Raw genomic sequence first — 23700 nt, 5'->3', positions numbered from 1 at the left:
GCACAATATTTTGCAGGTCAAGGGAGTTTAATAATTTTGATTGCAGCTGTACACACACGCAAAAGTTTATTAATCTGCATTTATTTGTAACATTATAAATGTCTTTAATGTAGCTTTTCGATGAAAAGTTGCTGAAAATTCATAGGAATAAATTACATTTTACAATATATTCAATAAAAAGTTATTTTACATCGTTTTATTTTATAATATTACTGCTTTTACTGTATTTTTACTGTACCAAATAACTGCAGCCTTTGAGAACCTTTAAAATAATAATACTATATAAAATTACTATTCTAAATTATTCCAATCTTTTGTACAGCAGATATTCCAGATGTAGATTTAATATTTTTAATTTATGCCCTTGAGAATCTGCACCAGTTTGACTGGCCAGACATTTACTGTGCCTACATCATGTGTGTAAAGTGTAATGAAGTGGAAGTTTGATCACATCTTCTTACCAACCGCTTCCACTGCCCTTCCGCTGACCCCAGCAGCTGTGGGCGCCACACACACACACACACACACACACACACACACACACACACACACACACACACACACACACACACACACAAACAAACAAAATCACACACACACTCTTCAGACTCAGACTGGTTTAAGCACACCAGACAAGCAGCAGGACATTACCCAAATATTCCAAAGCCACAGCAGGACCGAGCATTCATTACATCGCTGACACGTCTTCATAACAGGGTTAAACTGATCTGAGGCCTGTTGCAGTGCTCACTGATCTGAACTCTTTTGATGTTGCCACAGAACAGAGGTGATTTTTGCACTGAGTCTGAAGCTAAACTGGCTACAGAATCAGTAATCAGGATCTGTTAGCGGCCCTGATGGTCTCTTATGGAAGCTCGCTGCAAAAATTCTTTGACTAAGACTTTTTTTGTCAAAATTATTAGAAATATACTAAACAAGATAAATGTACTTGACTTGTTTTCAAATTTAAAATGTTTAATATGAGTGTATTTTGTCTTGCTGCACTGGCAGAATTGTTCCTGTTTTTTTTTTTTTCAAGTTAAAAGTTGCCAGAGACAAAAACTTATATTAAAGATACTTTCTCTAAAAACAAGTCTTAATATCTTATGCGGTTTTACTTTTCAAGAACATTTATCTTGTTTTAAGGTCTTTCAGATATTTTTATTGGAAAATAAGACACAAAAAGACTAATGACATTATGTGACTTCAGAAGTGCTCATACCTTTCTAAACTATTGCCAAAAACTGAAATTTCATAAAAGTAAACAAGCAAACAAACGTTGCTTGTAAATCACCCAAAACGCCAGTGGATCATGCAAAAAAAAAAAAAAAAATTTCCTTCAAACATCTAAATATGATGTTAGGATGTTAATAATTCTTCACTGTGATGTTTTGCCATGGCAGGATCTCAAGGCTATTAAAGCCCTTTGTATTTCTCCTAATTAATAAGATTATTACAGTGTGACCTTCTGCACACAGCATGTTACCGCTCAAAGGTCATCTTAGAAAAGGTGGAATCTCAAGAGGGACAGATACTCCAGAAACAAAAAGATTAAATAAAATGTTTGAAGATCTCTTGAAGGTCAGGAAGGAAGGGAAATATTTGGAATTAGCTGTTTGTGTGTTGTAACAGGACAATATTTGAAATCAGTGCTTTAAATAAAGGCCATTGCACACCAGATATAGTGAAGGTTGGTCATGCAAGTTCCCTCCTCTTGATACTCTTTTACACAATCTCCAAATCCACTAAAAAGGGTTTTGGCAAATACATAGTTACTTTCCAATAGACCGTCGTAATTTTATAACATGACAGGCTACATTATTTAAAGTGATGTTTTAATGATAAATAACATAAACAACATTTAATAAAAAAAACTTACATTTTAATGACCAAAAATGTGTCAATTATAATAATGTAAATATTTATAAAAAAACTAAAATTTAAAAAATACATAAATTATAATAATAAGAAAACAAAATGGATTGTGAATTCTTTCTAATCCTTGTCCAAAGCTAACAAAAGTCTGTACTGCACTGTACTTTGGTCTGGTGCGACTGTGCAATTCAGTTAAAGTTACTTCAAGGTACTTTAGAGGGATTGAAGTCGGCATTTCACCATGGCAATTTAGCAACTGGAAGCTTCCTTCCTGCAAAAGCACCACCAATCATAAAGCTGTAGTAGAATGTGTCAATCAAACCTGCATTGATGCCTGTGTGATGTGAAAGGAGTATGATTAAAGGAAGAAGAGAAAAGTACAATGGTGAACAGCAGTTACATGGAGAACTGGTGAGAGGGAGAAAGAGGGAGAGATATGCTTTTTAGGAAATGGAGTGGAAAATACAAAAAATATTGCCCTTTCAACCTCTCTCCTTCCATCTGAAAGAGGTTTAAATGTCACAAGGCAGATAGTACATGTGGTCTGAGCAGAGACACTGAAATGTCAAGCATAGCAGGATGACGTATGTATGTCTTTAACCCAAGAATGCATACAGTACATGGCGAGTGCTTTGTTGCTGCTTTTCACATAAAATGTTCTTTTCATCTGACATTCCAGGAATTAACATAACTTTAAGGGAAAGTTCACTCAAAAATTAACATTCTGTTAGCATTTACTCACTCTCATGTCCTTCCAAAATATTTGACTTCATCTGTTGAACACAAAAGCCTGCCACTTTATCCATGCAATCACAATGAATGGGGAACTGAGGACTCTAATAAGACACAAAAGCACAAGAGAACTATCATAAAATTCTTCAAGTCTTTCTGAAGTTACACAATTTCCTTTAGTGTGTAGGATTTCTTTAATGGTCATTTTTGAAGCTTGATGACATATAACGAGGCTGAGTTAATGATGACAGAATTCTCATTTTTGGGTGAACTATCCCTTTAGAGTGCCCTTGATCATTTAAATATATTCACATGTAGTTTACTAAACCTAAAAAGGTTTGTATTGATACCCCAGTATATGTGGAATGTGTCTGAGGTCAAATCTATGTGACTTTCCAAAAATTATGTCTACTGAGCTAGACAAGCTGTAGGCGGGATGTGTGTGGGTAAGACTAATCTGGTTTGACCTTCGTACATGTGACAGATGTTTTCAGATGTCCTCAAATCCAGCTGTTTTTCATTGCTCTGTGGAAAACAGAGGGTCAAGTCCTGCAAAAGCTGTGTCTGATGTACATTCATGTGCATGAATTAGAGCAACACCAGATTAAGCAGGGGGAAAAAATTTAAATGTATAATTTACAAAGGCTTGCGTCATTCCAAACAAAAAAACTTTATTTCTTCTGTGAAAAAACAAAGGAAAAATTCTGAAGATTGTCCTGGTCTTTATTTTTCATGCAACTAAAATGAATGGAGACTGGAGCTTTCAAGCTTAAAAAAGCACACAAAAGCACCATAATGTAGAAGTTGTCCACACTACTTGTGTGCTTTAGAAAACTTGGACTATTACAGAGGGGACATGGTGATGAAAAAAAAAAAAACAATTTCAATGCTTTTCGCTCTCTCACAAAAGTACTGCGTTCCCCTGAGAAACTTTACACTCTTTCACAAAAACATTTGCGTTCTCTTGCAAAACTGTTGCGTTCTCTCACAAAATGATTGTGTTCCCCTGAGGTACTTTATGTTTGCCCACAAAACGTTTGCGTTCTTTCACAAAACTATTATTTTTTTCTTGCAAAACTACGCTGTTCTCCTATGAAAGCTTTTATTCTCTCACAAAAACATTTGCGTTGTCTTGCGACACTAATGCATTCCCTTGAGACACTTTGTTTGCTCTCAAAACATTCTCTCGCAACACAGTTGTGTTCCTTTGCAAAACCATTGTGTTCCCCGAAAAGCGTTGTATTCGTTCGCAAAAGCCCTGAAATATAGTTTTTCCTCCCACAATATTATTTTCACCACAAGGTTTGCAAGTGAACACCAAGTTTCTCAGGGGAATGCTTAGTAAAAGAATGCAAAAAGATTGAAATACATTTATTCCTCCCATCGCTTTTCATGAGCCACGTGGGCTACTTTCATGGGGTATTTGTGTCCTTTTTGAAGCTTAAAAGCTTACATTGTAATGACAAGAAAAAAAGTGTGAAAATTCTTCTTCAAGAATTATCCTCCTTTGTTCCACAGAAGAAAGTCAGTCAAACAGTTTGGACTGACATGTGGGTGAGCAAACAATGACACAATTGTAATTTTTGGCTGAACAATAACTTTAATGCACACAATCTCTCATAGCTGCATTGCTAACCACCTTATATCCCTATACAACTAAACACATACAAACCAGTTTATCTCAAAATATCCACAACAAGCAACTCTATGACATACTGTACACACACTTCTTTTGAAATTTGCTTTCACATTGACGGCATCAGCACATCATGACAGAGAGAGCGGGCGAGAGAGAGAGGCATGAGAAAAGATAAGAAAAGTGTGAGGGTTATTTAGTGTGACAGTAGAGGAGCTGCTCTCTGTGTTAGACATCATACATGCCTTCATCTCTCCCTCCGTCCTGTCTTTTCTCATCCTTTTTTTCCCCTTTCATTCATCACCCTTCTCCCAAAACACAAGTAACTGCATGGATAACTCAACTGTGCTTTCAAAAACCTCTCATCTTCCCTTTGTCTTACAATTTCTGTCATACTCCACAACATTTGCTGCTCTTTATCTTTTTTCTCCTTTATTCTGGTTCTCCTATGCAGCCCAGTTAGAGAGCTGCATGAGCGTTGTTGAAAACCCCTCCTCTGTAGGTGCACTGACCCAGTCCATCTGTGCTCAGATAGGGATTGAAAAGGGTCATACCATATGAAGCGCGGGGAGAGGGGGGTCGAAGACTGGAGGTGGTTTGAAGGTCAGGAAGCTTCTGGTGTATTTAAGAGCATCAATCAGGTTTAACTGAGCAGGTCCACACAGACACACATACACACACACACACACACGATTGCTTCACAAGCACTTTGTAGAGATTAGGTCAGGCTGTGCTGCTGAGTGAATGAATTGCATTGTACTGTATGCACACTGATCTCTCTCTCTCTCTCACACACACACACATACACACAGAGACTGTACATATGTGTTGTGTTGGTCCATCAGCATAATAAATGGCTGGGTTGTACTTACAGCTGATTGCTGTATCTCCTATACAGGATTTGATGACACATATGTATGAAGTCTAGGGAGACTTACTAATTTCCTGAGCTTATAATGAGGTTTCAATGTGTATTTGCACGTACGTGTGTGTATGTTAGTTTTCTGCATGTGGCTTGTGGATGTAGTGGAATATAGTATGTGTCATTAAATTAGTTCCAGTCCGTTGAGAAACAGAAAAATAAAACCTTACTGGCTCTGGCAGTGAGCTTGCATGTAGCCTGTGTGTGTGTTTTACAATCTACTAAATTTACCTTTCATGATCAATAAAGTGTCCATCTGCCTATCCATCAACACTAATAAAAACGTACTAATTGTATTACCATGGTGTTTAGACATTTTGGAAACGCCTTTTTTAAGTATATATATATATATATATATATATATATATATATATATATATATATATATATATATATATATATATATATATATATATATATATATATATATATTTATGCATTCCCAAATAGCAAAAATAAATTGACCACACTGAATACCACAAATTCTTTGAGCAACTTGCATCAAGGGACCACGTATTAATGCACACACATGTTGGGTTTCCATGCTTTAAGTGTAATTTCTGTCCCCTTATCCAAACCCTACACCTAACCCTACCCCTCAGACAAAACTTTCTGCATTTTTAGATTTTCAAAAAAGATAAATCTGTATGATTTATAAGCTGTTTTCCACATGGGGACCAAAAAAAAAAAAAAAAAAAAAAAAAAAAAAAAGTCCCCACAAGGACAACATTTATTGGTATTACGATCCTTGTGGGGACATTTGGTCCACATAATGTAGGGTATACTAGTTCACACACCCAGATGTGCATTACAGCATCTCACTGAAAGGCTAAAGCACAAGAATATGGAAAATAGCAGCTAGAAATATGATAATTAATGCAAACATCTGTGTACAACCTTATCCCAATCGATCTGTCCTGATTGATTCTGTTCCATATTGTTCAAGCTTCCTAAGTTGGCTTGCCCAGCTAAGTATTTTCCTTGTACTCTCCCACACTAAAAGAAACTCTTCCTGTGGCAGAGCATTGCGTTAGCAGCACAAAAGGTTGTGGGTTCGATTCCCAGGGAACACATGTTAGGTAAAAAATGTTAGCCTGAATGCACTGTAAGTCGGTTTGGATAAAAGTGTCTTCTAAATGCATAAATGTAATTATGCAAAGACATCAATTTAAATTAAAGGCATATTTGTACATCCAAAATAACAATCTACTTTCATAATCATATTTTTCACTATTTACCCATGTATAACTATATAAAACTATATTACACATGTCATGAAGTTCACAAACTAAGCAACTTAAGCAAATCTAGCAACTTTTTTTTTCTTCTTAAAGCTGCTAACTATATTCTAAACAAACTTTAGAAACACTTTTTTGTGTTTCTAATTTTACTGATTTCATATTTTATTGATATCTTTTTTTAATGTTTAAATGTTTTCAAAGGACATGTGAACTGCTTATGATTTTTTGGCTATTTGATGGCATTTTGTCTGTGTAGGTTGGGGAGGCACCAATGTTACAATACATACACCCTTCAAAAAATGGGTAGTTGTGTGTGAGTGAGAGAGAGAGAAGTAACTAAATGCATGTTGACAGCAGTAAACTTTGTCAGATTGTGAGCTGTGGCACAGATCTAGGGCCAAGTGTAGTTGTCTGACAGAAAAAGGTGTGTGTGTGTGTGTGTGTGTGTGTGTGTGTGTGTGTGTGTGTGTGTGTGTGTGTGTGTGTGTGTGTGTGTGTGTGTGTGTGTGTGTGTGTGTGTGTGTGTGTGTGTGTGATTGAGCGAGAGAGCCAGTCTAACAACCCATCACTGTCACTAATGATTGTTCATCAAAGTATATCAGAGCCAATTCAAATCATTTCTGAGTGTGTTGGAGAAGTGTGACAAAGGAGTTGATCTTAGACACACACACACACATATACACAACTGCACAAACTCAATTCCACCTCTGAAGTGATAAAGCAAGGCAATATGGCCTTGTCTTACCTTCTCTTTCCCTCGTGGCAGTCAATATTTCTTTTGCATATTAGGTTATTTTACGGTTTCTTTAGCTCTCTTTTCCTGTCTCCGTCTCTCTTTCTCTCCTTGCCATAAAATGCTCTTCAAAGCCTTAAAGGGCTGGACAGTAATATTTAAGAAGCTAAATGAATATGCATGTTGATTGCTCTTTCTTCCTGAGTGGGATGATGCATTATTAATGAGAAGTAGTGCGTTTTCTGTGGCGAGCTGTGTGTGTTTGATTGAATTTTACCCCAAGGGACCGCCTACCCTCAGAGAACAGAAATCTCCTACTCCAATGGAGCAGATCCATGGATGGATATCAAACGCCTTTTCTGCCGTACACATGCCGCTCCAGTGAGGAATTACTCTACAAAAAGTTTTGTGAAGTCTGTCTTAAAAAGTTAAGCTGAACCTCCTGTAGATGGTCAAAACAGCAGGAAATTTTCTTCTATATACAGAAAACAGATCATTTAAACTTTAAGGTTCGAAATGCTTTTCTCTGTCTCTACAGTGTGATTGTCCACTGATCCTGACCTTTACTTTTACTTTTAGAAAACACAACGTTTTAGCCTCCACAAGCTCAACTGTGATTTCTATTGTGGTTCCAGTCTGACAGTTAGGGGTGTGCAGTAAAGCCAGTATTTGTATCGGTATCAATTACAAAATTATTCGTGTCTGTATCTGTATTCGGATAAAACTGGAAGTAAGTGGAGCTTAAACCAGAACTTTGTACAGTATTTGATAAGACCGTTATGTTTATGGTTTTACAGCCTATCTTTTTTCGTAGTTATTACTGAAGAAATATGCAGTGTTTAACCAAAATTATTATTATTATTATTTATATTTATGATTATAACATTTAGCCTATTTAAACATCGTCTAACAGTCGGAGATGATTTCCTTGCGTAGACAGTGCTTTGAGATGTAGTGCAGTTGTGCTTCGAGCAACGTGAGTTCGAGTCCCAGCTTGGGGACCTTTCATGATCAAACAAATAGATATTTAAGTATCTAAATTAAAACAGTAAGGGGTCATTTCCAGGAAATGTATGGAAAAAGGCAACTGCAACTCTGCTATTTTTTTTTGCGCTTATTTCATTCATAAACTCATTTAGCTACTTCACACACTTGTTACTGTGTTGTAATTTTAGAGGATTATGTAAAACAACATGATTTCCTTTGGCTCACCGGTTCCTGCAGAGTTTAAAGAAGTATTTCACTTAATTTGCAGGTCTGGAAAACCTATGGGGAAAAAAAGAGAACAGAGTATGGAAAAATATTTAGACTATTTGCCCTATTCAGTGTTCTAAAATATGAAATTAAAATTCTAAAAATAAATTTATCATACAAGTAGGAAGATTTCATGACAAACATTTATTATAATCACACTGTGCTTATTCATTTATGTTGTAGCCTATAAGGTTTAAATCATTGCCTTTTATATACTGTATACACAAATAGTAGAACGTGTATGATGTAATATTTTAGGTAATATTAGGCCTGCTCTTGCCAAGCTCTGATCTCTGAGAGATGCACGGAGTGGCAACAGCAATGCGGTGTTTGATTCGCACTCTTTTCATTCATAAAGTTTACGTTCATTCACTTCACACAGTGAATTTAGAGCTTTGTGTAAAATATTGTGCTGATCCCCAGCTCACCTGTGAATCTAGCAAACACCAGACTGTGCTGCAGTCTGCAGCCTTACCCGTTATTCGTTTTTGAAGCCATTATCCGTGCCTTTCCAAAAAAGGTATTCGGCTTCGGGCACACCCCTACTGACAGTATTACTCCCTTCTTTGTCTAAACAAAGAAACACATTGTGGATTCAGACACAAAATAATTTTCTGTTTTCTAATATCAGATTTTTAATATTGAGTCTGCACACCAAATTGGTGATCAGAATAGCACCCAACAGCGGCATCCAGAGATAAAGTAACTTCATTTTTGTAGGCATAGTTTAAATCATAGCTCAACTTTTTAAATTATTATCAAGTGAAAAATGTGTATTATACTTATCAGATTACAAAACTGATTATAAAATGTTGCATAAATATAATGGCATAAATAATTGTGATAATAATAATTTGTGGCATAAAAAAGAATCATGATAAAATATTTGTTAAAATGTAATGTGTATAATATTAAACATTTTATTTATTAAAGTTAATTATTACATTTAATAATTACGTCCATTTCAAATTCATTGGGATTCTATTTTTAAACCATTACTGTGACATCATAGTGACTCCATAGTGATTCTACTGTGACTTCTCAATTTGATTCTACACTGTGACTTGCTCTTTAGATTCCTTATGTACAGTAACTCAGTACTTATTATGAGACGCATCATGCATTCCTTCTCAGCCAGCAATTAAAAACAACTGGATTGAATGAGGTGTGCTTTAATCATTGGATTAAATTAGGTGTGCTTTAATCATTGAATAACAATTTGTGAACTGATTTATACCAGTCACTATTGACTGATATTGATTTATAGCTCTGATATTGATCTATAAAAAAACAAAACAACGAACAAGCAGTAGAACCAGCAAAATCAGATTAATAATCTATAACACACAAAGTTATTCTCCATCTGTCCTCACTAGACCAGTGTTTACACCTCACCTGGTTACCAGATCCCTGCAGTTACCGTCATGCATTTATTATTAATTATGACGCAAACGTCAGACTCCCATGAGGAACAGAGGCTGTTACATGGAGGTACAGTTCAATAGCCTTTTAGCAGTTCATTAAGTTACATAACTTCAGTCTGAGAGTAGCACAGACCACCCACCCATCACTCTACAGTGAGGAATAAGCGATGGAAAAAATAATAGAGAGCAGAGAGAATTGGGGCAAGCAATATGTTTTTAACCTTCAACATGTCACATGATGTCGTTCATTAAATAGTGCACCATAATAAAGTTTGTAGTATCAGATGGGTTGAGTTGGCCTCTGACCTCAAATTCTTTATTTGTTGCTGATTAATTGATTTTACAGGAATCAGTAAAGATAATGAAAGACTAATATGAGCAAACAGAACAGGACAAAGGGATAGTGTAGATATAGTGTGAGACACAGTCATGTCTGATTGTATCAGAGTCTGATCTCCACATCTGCGTGTAATGGAGATTAGATGATTAGATTACAACTGCAGCCTGACCGCAGAAAATTGCTCAGAGCCTCGTGCTCGTATTGTCAACCCACCAGCACCAGAACTTGGAACAGTGTGGACTTCCAGGCATTGTGCACTGGCAGACCAGGAATTGTCTTTTAAGGCAGAACATTCACCCTCTCAGCTGATTTCAGACTAGACTATAATCATAGCCTTCTAAAGCTATTGCACATGCACTATAAGGTAAAACATACGGTGAATAAAGGTCAAAAATTCAACAACAGGTTCTTTGGGGAACCCAAATTGTTCTTCTTATGGGGTTACTGTGAAAATCCCCTTTTGGTACAGAGTTTAGCTCCAAACCTTATTAAACACATCTGAACCAGGTGATCAAGATCTTCAGGTTCAGATGTTTTGGAGCAGGGTGGATCCAAACTCTGCAGGAATGTCCAGGAGCAGGACTGACACCTTTTGCAATAGAGAATCACTTCACATGCAAGAGCCTTTGACCAATCTTTATTACAAACTGACATTTGTTATTAAGCCACTGAATGGAAGAATGAAAAATCTGTGCTTTTAATTAAAGAATCTCTCTGCTTGATTGACACATCCCTTTCTCCAAACACTTCCAGAGACTATTTTACCCATTCTCTTTCACAACATAACAGACAGAGAAAATAAAAAGAATGGGAAAATCTTGGAAGAAACAGAGAAATATGTCACACCTTTAATTATTGGGAGTCTGACACTTCTATTCTAGAACAAGCCTCTAGAGGAAAGCACTAGTGTGGAGTGTTAGAGATCCCTTACTCTATATGTCCTTAAAAACAGTCTCTCTGGAGAAGAATGATGCTTCCTGTTAGATACTTTATTTACATCACGGTTATAGAGTAAATTTACAGATTTAAATCTATGAATTTTATTGTACAAAAATGGCATCTCTGGTTGCAATGGTGTTTATATATCTAACCCCCACCACCTTAAAAATACAGATGGTAAAAAGAAAGCCACATAATTATTCAAAGTTCATCATTTTTCATTACAATACATTATGACTTGTTCTTTTTCACTTCCAAAAACTGTACATTTAACAGTATTTTACTGTTAAATTATTTAAAATGTCTCAAGTGATCTATTACAGTTTTTCACCCAATAGGAGAAAAGGAACTTACCATTAACCAATGATGATTTTTACCATAGCATTTTTAGTCTTTTACGATAAAAAAAAACTAAGTGCAAATAACCTTGTGGGCAGAGTTATTTAAAATAATCAAAAAGTTTAAAATAAATTAATAGGTATGGTTAGGGTAGATGTAGAGGGCTTTGTCCCAATAAGGTGGTCATATCACTAAAAAATACTGCTATTTTCACTTAGTGTAAAAAGCAATCTATCACTAAGAAAATACTGTATGCTATTTAGTACTATTTTCACTTAGCATCAGGCTGTGTAGAGGAAACAAACAAACACACAAATACAGTACATGCAAAAATCACATTTGACAGCAATGGTACTTTTTATACACACAGTACTTTTTATAACACTGTGTGATTGCGTGTGCCTGATTAACCCTTTTAAAATGTGTCAGACACTGTCCACTGTGCACATGAACCTGACCTAATCCGTGACCTGCATCCATTTGCTGTGATATAATTGTATCTGGACTGCATGCGTATGGCATACCGATCTGTCCTGCTGCCGTAAAAGCACACATATGCACTAACACTAACATATATGTTAAGTACATATACACACAAAGTGACCTGACAGAATCAGGTCAGTGATCACACACCCCAGCCCAAAGGGGAGGACACCTGATGTGTGTCCTAAATAACTTTTAGTGACCTCCACACAGTGTACAGACATCAGACTTTCGCATATACAGCAGTCTATCATGCATCCGCCTTGGAAATTGCAGATGTGTACAAACGTGCCCATAGAAAATAAAAAAATGTGATCTCAATTATTTCTACAAGACAGCAGTGAACTTAAATTTTCTCCTAAGAAAAAGATGCCAGGGACTCCAACAGTTTCAAATGAGATCCCAACAATATCTCAAATATCTACACAACCCACAGTCTGAAGAAAGATCCACAAGTCAAAGAAATCAATTTTAATACGGAAGCAGAAATCATGGGATTTCCTGTTCTCTTCTATGAAGTGTTACAAATGACTTAAGCGAATTCTCTTCACTTTCAATAAACATTTATTTTTATTTTTTTCTATTGTATGTCAAATTCTATTGTTCCTTTGTTTTTCAAAAGATGGTTTTAAACAATGTGTATTGAAAAATTGCTGAAAATATCAAAATACTCACTTTTTATATTTATGATTAAATATCTGATCTGAGCAGATACCTGTTCTGAGGCTTTGCTGTCCAAATTAATTTTTAATGCTACACTTGCATTGTTTCAACAATTGTCTATTTTATTTCTCAAAAGAGATTTTAAGATTGTTTTGCAGTTTCAAATATCTATGAAAACCTATAAACAAGGATTTTTTTTACATTTTTTTTTTTAGAAGTGATGTTTCATAGATATTAAGACTGTTATTACTATATGTGTATTTTGTATTATGTATCTTTTAACCTCTTTATACTTGAAACAGGAAAAAATCTGCCTGTGTATTTAGACAAAATACACTCACACTAACTAAATATTTGATACGTCAGGCTTTTATGGCTCATATTATAGAATGATATAGGAGAATATGGAGCTTATAATTAAGGAGGTTAAAAAAAAACACCTCAGTTTAATTCAGAGGTCCAAACTGAGCAAAACTTTGCAATTTGGAGCAGATATTTATATGCTCAAAAACTAAGATAAATTCTGGTAGCTTCTAATGTAAATCAGTGAGATTGTGATAACAGTTTAGTCATATAAAATGCATATAAACATTAGTTGTCACTCTGTATCTCCCAATAATATGTCAAAGCAAAATGACATGTAAATGCTTAGTTTTATGATCAAAGCCTTGTAGATTTTATTGTGGGGACAAACATATAATGCAGTGCAATACATAATGACTGATAAAATAAACATTCCTCAAAAGCCTGATGTATTATATTTGATAAATTTTTGGAATGATACTTAAAGGCCTTCTACTAGCTAAAAAAGTATAAACTATCAGACAACAGAAGGCGTGTAGTAGATTGTGTACAACAGGTTTTTCAGCAAGTTTTGGATCATGTTAATTTAGAGGCCTTCTGAAATTTGAAATTTATAGACTTAAAGCTACTGTTATTTCTCTAAAAACTAGTCTTAATATCTTACGCAATGCCACTTCTCAAGTAAATTAATCTTGTTTTAAGGATTTTTACAGATATTTTAACTATTTTGCTTTTGAGAGATTTTAAAACTTTTTGCAGTTTACTTGCATAAAACGTAATTGAGAACTTTATTAAGATTGCAGCGTTATGCAACAGCAGCCTACATTCACATTTATACAACAGACACTTTATTTAAAGTCACAAAGTCATTCCAAGCTATACATAGCATTAGTTAGAGAACTGAATCCATGACCTTGATGTTGCAAGCGTCGTGTTCTACAGGAACCTCTGAGCTATAAGACTCATGCATGTCCTTCGTTCCCCTTTACTCTCTGAAATTAACGGCAGACTTTCTCCTTTACTGTATAATCACATGCACTCATCTCTCTATAAATGTGCTGACTTCCCATTTACTAACGCACCCCTCCTCCTTGTCTCCCTCACTCTCCTCTTTGCTCTCTCGTTCCTTCCTGTTCTCCTTCTCCTTTTGTGCTTTCTCTCTTCCTTCAGAGCATAACCACCTGAATAATGTCACACATCATACTTTGAGTCCCGTAATGACTCTGTCCCAGCCTCACAACAACCTGGGCTTCAACAAATACTCCTCTCTCAAGACCATGGGTAAGACACACACACAAACCGCTGTCACATCTTGTAATGCACACCATAAATGCCACACATGTTTCATCAAGGTCACTTTATCCACAAACACTGATTACCATTGCAAATGATTCCCAGTGTCACTGACTGCAGGGAAAACACACAATGTAATCACATATGCAAATATCACCACTCAGATCAAGAGGGAAAAAACCCTGACATGTTATTAAAATCATAGGTGGATGACCTCAAGAGTATGTACTGTACATATACGGTTATGCTAATAATGGACACAAACACACACTATGTAGTGTGACCTTATCAATCACAGCATGACTCGAAAAAACAAAGGGGTCAATTCACTAAACAGCCACGCTTGTGTTTGTTCTTAGCACATTCCCTCTCGAGACATACATAAATACACACTCACTGAGAATTAGGGGCTGATGGGAAATCAGTTGAAATGTACTATGTTACATATTATATACCATATGCTGCATGACCAACAGTATAAAACACGAACAGACTCAAAGACACTAAAGCTTATATCTTCAAAGTGTATATGACCATACACTTTTTAATAACCTGGTTGTACCAAAGGTAAAAAAATTTAATTAAAATTAAAATTATATATATATATATATATATATAACTAAAGCTTTTTTTTTATATATATATATATATATATATATATATATATATATATAAATGTTTTATTTATTTATTTATTTTATTTTTTTACCTTTGTAAAATATATAATTTTTATATATATACTTTTTATTTATTTGATTTTTTTTTACCTTTGGTACAACCTGGTTATTAAAAAAGTAAAATAAAATAAAATAAAAATAAATATATCACTTAATTTGGGGTTGGTCAGATTTTTTTAATGTTTTTAAAAGAAGTCTCTTGTGCTCACCAAGGCTGCATTTATTTGATCAAAAATACAGTTAACCAATAATATTGTGAAGTCTTACTACCATTTAAAATAGCTGTGTTCTATTGTAATAATATTTTAACATGTAATTTATTTCTGTGACGGTAAAGCTTAATTTTCAGCATCATTACCCCAGTCTTCAGTGTCACATTATCCTTCAGAAATCATATTAATATGCTAATATTTGCTGCTCCAGAAACATTTATTTTATTATTATTATTATTAATATTCTAAAACGTTTTTTCCTGCATAATGTTTTACATATAATAAATTTTCTTTTCTGGATTTTTGATGAATTTGTTTATCAAATTAAAATATTTTTGATGAAATCCAAGAGCTTTCTGACCCTGCACGAACAGAAACAACTTCCACGTTCAAGGCCCAGAAAGGCAGTTAGGGAATTGTTAAAATAGTCCATGTGACATCAGTGGTTAAACTGTAATTTTATGAAGATACGAAAATACATTTCGTGTACAAAGAAAACACAAATAACAATCAACAATTTCTACTCTTCCGTATCGACGTGCATTCACGAGAGTACCACAAAGCATGTGTGTGGTGCTGCTGACACAGGAGCCAGCCTTCTGACGTAGAGCAAGCAAGCAGAGGAATGCACATGCATGCGTCGTGATACTCTTGTGAACAATGCAATACACAATGCATGTTGAGAAAGCTGTGTTGATAAGAATACATTTACAATTCAATTCACATACTATATAATTTCAAAATATAATTTCATAAATGAATAAGAAATTGATACATTTATGTAATGAATTTGTAGAATGAAGAATTTGATTTTAAAATGAAGTCTATTTTTAGAAGCATTTAATTTTTTTTGTGAGAGAGATTCTGGACAGTTTTCTTAACATTCTTAAGATTTTATTTTATTACTGTATTTAGCTATTGTGGGATTTTACTAATGTAAAGCACATTGTTCCTATTGCACATATTTAGCCCACATCAAAGAGATATGACCGGATAAAACACAAAGATGGAGAGGGATTTTTTCCCCTTCAAACAATATGTAGTTATATGGTACATCCGTGTACATGCAGTTTCCGGTGTCTACTGTTGGAATATTGCATTTGGAAAGCTTGAGATGGATCAGCCCTGACTGTGCTGGCAAAGAGATTGGATGGGGAGGGTTCAGCAGGGCAAGTGGAGGGAAAGATGAGAGGATGACGGGAGAAAAGGAATAACGATTGGAAACAGACGTACCGATATAGTGAGAGGCAAACTAACTTAAACAGAGAAAGTTGTGAGGAAAAAAACAAAGAGAAAGGCAAAGAAGTTATAAGAAATATAAGAGAAATAGTACTTGTGGTTAAGAGGGGGAGAGTCAGTAAGAAAGGAAGAAAAGACATGGACATAGTGGCTCCTGGTACATTTACCGTCTGTTCATTAGTTAGATACATATGTTCACCCTCCTGTTCATTTCCTGTGTCTGACATCATCAGGCCGTTATGTCACGTTCTCTCCTGTTGCAGTGCCTGAATGCCCCGGAGGACCACACACACACATTTTTCTATCATGATAGAGACTTTTCATTGACTGCTGTTTTATTTATACTGAGGAAATTATGTGTTTAGTATCCTTAACCATCCCTTAAACCTTTTTGTAATTTTACATTTTATTACAACATAATTTAGTACGTCTAGAAAGGCATTTTCCTCACAAATCCCCCCCAAAATAAAGGCTTATCTAAAATCTGATCCAAACACATCTGCTGTAAATGATAACATCATATACTTAACATCCTAAACTTAAGGTAATTACTAAAGACTAGACCTTAGCACTAAAATAAAATTTTTGCAGTGATAAAGTAAAAATTAAATATCCCTAGATGCCCACAAAAGGAGGTTTTGTCAGATTTATCAAACCTTACTATTATGCAAAGTTGTGAGAAGGTGCTAAAATAAATAAAATAAAATATGGTTTGATACATTTTTATTTCTAGTTTTCTATGCTTATTCAAAATGGTCAATTTTCTGGTTTAGTCTATAATTCAAAGTGTGTGTGCAGTTGTGTAATTGTGCAGTACTCTTTTTTCAGGCTAACTGTGTGTATATGGTATAAGTATGTGTGTGTGTGTGCTCGTGTGTTAAATCTGTTCGTCTCTTACTCATTATCAGGGTAATACGTCTCGGTGTCCTTCTCTTTAAACACACTCCCTAAATAATTCATGCCTACTCAATGCACACTGCCCACATTACCTATTCACTGGACCTTCACTGGAAAGTCGACTGAACTGAGATTCTTTAGATCCTCTCTTCTTAATTAAAATTCAAATCAAAACACTCCTGAATTAAAAAGCAAATGAATACGCTAATAGATGTTCACACTCAAAAACATAATATGAGCTAATCTGCATATCTAACCGCATTAGCGAATTACTGCTTGATTTACTATCTACAGGAACAAATTATCAACCCCATTTGGGTAAATTTTATGATATTTCTAAACACAGGTTTTGTCACTTCTTCAAACACATAGAGCTGAGACATGGCTTTGGCCCTCAGCATGTCACAACATCCCTAAAACCCCTTCAGGTTTCATTTTGACCTTCTAAGCTGATTGTAATACTAACCGACATTCGCTCATGCACGACTACAAAGAGTGAGCTCGTCCATACTGATGTGGTCAAAAAGAATCATAACAGTAGCTGCTAATGCCAAGTTACCACAGTTTTACTTTAGTGACTACAGTATTTTGCCAGAAACAATGATTACCATCGGGCCAAGATATACATTTGAAATCACATACAATGAAATTATGCTAGATTGTGTACCTTGCCAGCAGGTATTCCCCTCATGCATTAGCCATGACTCAGTCGATAGCGAGAAAGGACAGTATTGGAAGTCAGGATGGAAAACAAGGAAAAGGAGACAAAAATGACAAAACAGTGAAGCAAGGTTGTTTAAGTCTGAGGGCAGTGAAGCGAGTGGCCTGTCTATAGCTTACAGCACTCAGTGGAGATGGGCTTATTTGACGAGACAGGCTAAAAGGCTAACTCCCCTCTGTCAACTGTTGCTAACATGCTAACCTACTTCACTCTGCAAAATAATAAAATAACCAGCCAATTTTATACTTTTCACAACCCTAACTGGCGTCTATCACATAAGTAGCTAACTTTTACCAAGCCACTGTAAATATCGCTAATCAAAATATTACACACAATAGTGCATAATAATTATAGTCCTGCAGTTATAACTGCAGTTTATGTAGTGAGACCACCATAGTAAACACCAGGTAAAACTATGGATCGTTGCTCCCACCAAGTATAAAACATTTGAAAGTATTACCTTTTGGATGCAGTTGGGTAATGTTGCAGTACATCATTTTAAAAACATACTAGAAACTGCCGGGTAGGTTGTCCTTGTATCTCAAAGTTTCAATATAACATATTTTAATCATACAATCAACCAGATCTAACTGCAAACCATTCTACTGTCTCCTTTCAACTTATCACCTCTTCACTGGACATTTCTTACACTGATCCTTTCAAACAGAGTCTGGCGTCAGGACACATATAATTCATATTTCATCATGATCATGATGTGAACAGCCACAGCTCCCTCAAGTCAATGTATGTACGTGCATGCATGCATGTGTGTGGCGTGACGTAAAAAAGAGCTGAGGGCATCCTCATGTCGCACTTGATGACCCTCTGCTCCAGGTGTTTTACTCATTAGATCCTCTAAACACTAAATATAGCAACTATAGTCTGAGAGAAATACATTAGGTTTGTACACCACATACTGTAGGTTATGTGAGTGTAGAAGCAACACTATTAAATCTATTGCATATTTGGCATAAATGTTATGTTGTATTTTAGCCTCTATATTTCTAAATTCTTTTTTCCCTGGCCTTTTTTTCACTGCAGATACTACAGCAAGGGATTACTACCCCAAGAGCTACCCCATGATGGATTACGCACACCGCCAATCCTCGCCTGCAACCTTCCAGCCCATTGCTTTCCACCCAAAAGATAAACACTTTCTTCCCTCTCCGGACATCCATACTCCTTTGGCCATTACCATTACATCAGCTCAAGTCCCCAAGCCCAAGATCTCCAAGACTAACACCCACCCACTCACCTCGAGCTCAGCCTTCAAAGTTTGGGACCCCAACAAGAGCCATTTCCAACACCAGGTCCCCCTTATGATGCAGCCACAGCCACCACTGTCCCAACCAAACAGTCGGCACCATGCCTTCTCCAACAAGCGTCAGTTTAGCATCGAGACTCTTCCAGAGTTGTTCACTCAGCCTCTGGGGTACGGACAGTCACCGCACCTCCACCCAAAACACAAGGGACTGCCCACAAACAGCAAAACGGAAGTGACGGTCTGAGGGGAAAGCCTGAAAAGGATGCAAACACAAGAAAGCATGATTTCGATTAGACAACCAGATGTGAAAGCTCCTACACATGTGCTTCAGTTATATTTATAGTATATTTCTTCCTTGTATTCGTTTTGAACTAGATTTATTTTCATTGTACAACAATACAAAAAACTGAAGGGGAAAACGTTGCATGGTCTTGATTCCGATTCTTCATGGGCTTTGAATCCCTGGTGATCCTACCTCCCCCCTAAAATTCTGGCCTGTTGTTCTTGTACTGCTGGCCTTCAGATGTCTCTTGTGGACCAGACCCATGTGTCGGATAGCAAAGGGTAGGAGCCTTGCACCTCAGGAGCCTGCACACCCTTCTGGATAAGGCCATTGTGCTGTCAACTTCCATCAGCCAAGAGCTGCCACACAGTGAAATATTATTCCGACAATTCTAGACCACTGAGGACAAAGAACATTGAGAAAGCATATGGAAGAGGACAGTGAAGAAACCAAGGTGCCCTGTGAGAGGGAAAGAGTGTTTGAGGTGTTGTGATGTTTAAGAGTTTATTTCAGTCAACGGATGAGGGTCTAGGTGAATTTGGCGAAGTCCAATGACCCTGTGACTCTTTACCTCAACACCTTCATCAAAGGATGCATTCCAGCACTTGTCCAGGGAGCAGACCGCCAACATCACTTCAGATCATAGCTATTCTGGCTGTTTCTATTTCAAACTCTTGTTTGAGACACAGCAAAGGTAAAGACAAGGTCGATAATCAAATCTCTATTACAGACAGACCTCAAGAGAGACATTTCAGAGGACAACAGTCGCCTGCAGAGATGAGGTGCCATAGTGACGGAAGAGCACACGTCTAGGTGAACAAATCCAATAGTGTCATAAGCAGCACTGCCAAAACAACTTTGCTAAATTGACCCATGTGTTTTCTTTGCAATATCTGTCAAACAGCCTGCTTACTTTGAATACTTTTGAATGTAGATAACTATCTTTTTCATGAAAGCAAGAACCAAGAATGAAAATTGATGAAGATTGATAAAAATGAAGATTGATGACTTGGTGGCAAAATCTAGCATGTAGCAGCAATACCTACACCCTGTTGTAGCATCCTAATGCACATGGCATGGGAAACCACTTAATCTGGTGGTGGGCATCAGTTTTAAAGTGAAGATCTGAGACTTTAGGTATCTTGGGAGTTGCTCAAGAGACCAAGGAAAATGGTAGCAATACTAGGTCTGTCTGTCCTCTCCTGCCTGGGGCCAATTGACTGATGGACACAGCTGTCAAACTCACTCACTCTCTGCTGTTCCAAGCTGTTTCCAGCCAAGCGTTTGGCTTCCACACTGCCACAGAACACCAGGGGGCGCTGTAATTGATGACAGCTTGGTTCTAATTCAGCAGATCCAAAATATGTTCTCCCAAACTGCCTGTAGACATGTTTTTTTTTAGCGTCTGTCTTATCTTTTTTAATTCACAATGGATCCGAATGGAGATATATGGTTCTTGCTCAAAGACAAAAGTTTTTTTTTTTTTTTATGCACCCATTTAAAGGAGACCTGCAGAGATGTTTGATGGTGACCTCTTGCTTCTTTACACAACAATAAAGCATCTGTTTACCAAGCAAACAGTTGTGTCTAAAAAGGAGCACACTTTGTCTGAACAGCCTTGTGAGTTTTTAAGGGCCAATGACATCTAATGTACAAGCCACCTAGGGACTATAAAAGAGTGTGAAATGTTCAACAGAACTGCTGCTTAGGGCTGCTTGCAAATAAAACGCCATTATTGCGAGAGGCAGAGAAGGATTATTGAACTCGAAAGGAGGAGGCAACACACTCGTAACGGTACAAAGCATTACTTTCTAAACACTAGATTGTATTAAAGTCATTGAAGTACATGTTACGGCAGTTGGGTCTGTAATGAAATATAAAGAAAGGACGAAAAAGAAAGAAACAAGTAACTCTCTCTCTCTCTCTCTCTCTCTTTATATCCTCACCAGCCTATTTTGGAGATAATTTCTACTTCTGGACCAACTCCAGAGACAGCAGTTCCAAAAATATGACAACAAATACAGTTACAGCATGTTCCTGGATGGCTATTTTCAACCAATGAATTGATGTCAGGATGTATCAACATGCTCTCATGGGTCAGCATTAAGTCAAATTATCCTGAGCTACAGTGATGCTTCATTCTGTTTCAGTGGCAATGGCTCAAGGGTGTCATTGGGTTTCACGGGCAAACCCTGGAGGACAGACACTGCTGTCAGCCTCTCCTGGCACAGAGATGTCAAGAGATGCCAAGGTGAGCCAGCTACACAGCCCTCTGCCTGAAATGGAGCTACTTTGTCAGCCAGGAGGTCATGAAGTCTGTCTATGAGGAATGCCGGGAAAAGAGCAGAGCAGGGCAGATTTAGCTTTTAACAAAACCACAGTGATAAGGTCTCTGGCTATATCATCTTAAACACTGAATCAAATGAGGACTAACTTCTGGAAATAAACTTTTTATTTGACATTAACTCAATAAAGCACTGGATTGGTCAATTAACTACTTAATTCCACAGGTTAAGGATGAAAAAGGGAAAAAAGAGGTTGAGTGCATTCAACTGTTACAAAGAAACACAAGGTGTAAATATCTGCTTTCGAATTCCTTCGGTGTGAAGACTCGTTTCCAGTGGTTATTTTAAACCACCCAAATAAGCTGAATGACTGTTGTTTCTGATTTCTTCTTAAAACGAAAGTGTTCTACCTGTGATGTGAATGCCACTGGGTAGCATTTTATCTTTAGCAATACATGATGTACTTTTTACTGTTTATGGTCTATTTGCAATGTCGTCTTTTTTGTATCGTAAGCGTAATTGGAATCAAAGTCAAGCCTGCCGCAGGTGACAACCATTTGACGGAGATGAAGTGCTTCCAAATTTTAACACCCTTCTCACCTTCCTTACTAACTTAAATGATGTCTTGCCATATTTAAAGCTTGCGCTTTATGTATAAACCAATGGTTTATTTAATAATTTTTAAAAGACATATTATAACCAATGCTTGAATGACATGTTAGTTGCCAGTCCAGAGACATGTAACGTGTATTGGAGAATCACATTGTTCCCATTTGTTAGGTGGCTGCACTGGTTTAGTGGTACGTTTGACTGATCTAATCTTATGCACTATTCTAAGCTGTACCTTTTGTGTAAGTATAATTAGGATGAATTCTACTAAGGGCTTTTAAAGACGTACGTGCTCTTAACATGAGTTGCCCCGTGTCGGACATGGAAAGGGTTTTCCCCAATGCAATGACAGGGAGTAAAGTTGCTTGTGTCAGAGTGACTTTACTAGGGTAATCTATAGCAGAATACACGTAAGGGTTTTGCGAAAGCGATGCTCCATCCTGCAATCAAAAGTCAAAGAAATTTTTGCTACAACACACTCTTGGTTTGTGTATTAATGTCCATCACAAAGCAAAAAATGTTCCCTCCTTGAGAAAACAGGACTTTTCTTGTTTGAACCCTGAAAAGATATGCAAAAACATGTTAAGGACATATGAGAGCTCATCACAGAAGTGAAAAAAGACAACTGCTCTAAGTTTGAACTTACCAGCATTAAAGGAAATCCAAAGCCAGCTACAGCAATGCAGGCTTATCCTAATTAAAAGTCACTGGTTACATCATTGATAAAGAGAACGACAGGAAGACTAATTAGGCTTGTCTGTTGACTTAAACAAGGCCAGATTTTTACAGCAACACTAGCGTTGAGAAATATCTCCTGTCACATTTGTGTTTTACATGTTTTCTGATTATATATGCCTGTTTATTCATACATCAGGGTTAAAAGAGCAAAAAGTTAAATATATAAATTTTGTGTAAAAATGTATGTATATGATGTGAAAATAAAGCAGCATTAGTTCACAGACTTTCACAAACACACACACACTAAAACTGAGGATTTAACATTGTAAAGACAGTGTTTTGTGTAAGTTTCCCAAAGGCTTTTCTGGGTGCAGCCAGCTCACGTTACCCCGTGTCCTAGCTAGGTGTGATGCAACACATTTGGCTATACTTTCTTTTAAAGTGATTAAGTTCTCATACCAAGAAGCATTGCAAATGATGTAATAAAATCAGCAATCAGCAAACAGTAAAGAAATTTACTTCCTGTTGCACTCTAGCAGGATGATGGACCAGTAAGATTTAACTGTGGACGGGGCTACCCAAAATAGTACAATAACAGAAGTCATGCATGATTAGGACAGAGTTGTTCACTTGCTGAGATATAAAATAGCCCTGTGTA

The 23700-nt window shown here is 36.5% G+C and overlaps 1 protein-coding gene across 2 annotated transcripts in view; it reads left to right on the top strand.

Moving 5' to 3' along the window:
- LOC109049032 (protein shisa-9-like) overlaps positions 1-23700 on the top strand; it is a 58012-nt gene extending 34312 nt beyond the window's left edge. The window contains exons 4-6 of one of the 2 annotated variants that reach the window (XM_042728966.1): positions 14055-14165; positions 18965-21264; positions 21420-23700. In XM_042728966.1, coding sequence (XP_042584900.1) covers positions 14055-14165; positions 18965-19431 — 578 coding nt within the window. In that variant the 3' untranslated portion in view covers positions 19432-21264; positions 21420-23700. The remainder of the gene's footprint in view (positions 1-14054; positions 14166-18964; positions 21265-21419) is intronic. The other variant, XM_042728968.1, reaches the window with a different exon arrangement.

The sequence above is a fragment of the Cyprinus carpio genome, chromosome A3 (assembly GCF_018340385.1).
Source record: "Cyprinus carpio isolate SPL01 chromosome A3, ASM1834038v1, whole genome shotgun sequence".
In the NCBI taxonomy this organism is placed as follows: Eukaryota; Metazoa; Chordata; class Actinopteri; order Cypriniformes; family Cyprinidae; genus Cyprinus; species Cyprinus carpio.
This window is presented reverse-complemented; position numbering and strand designations above follow the sequence as displayed.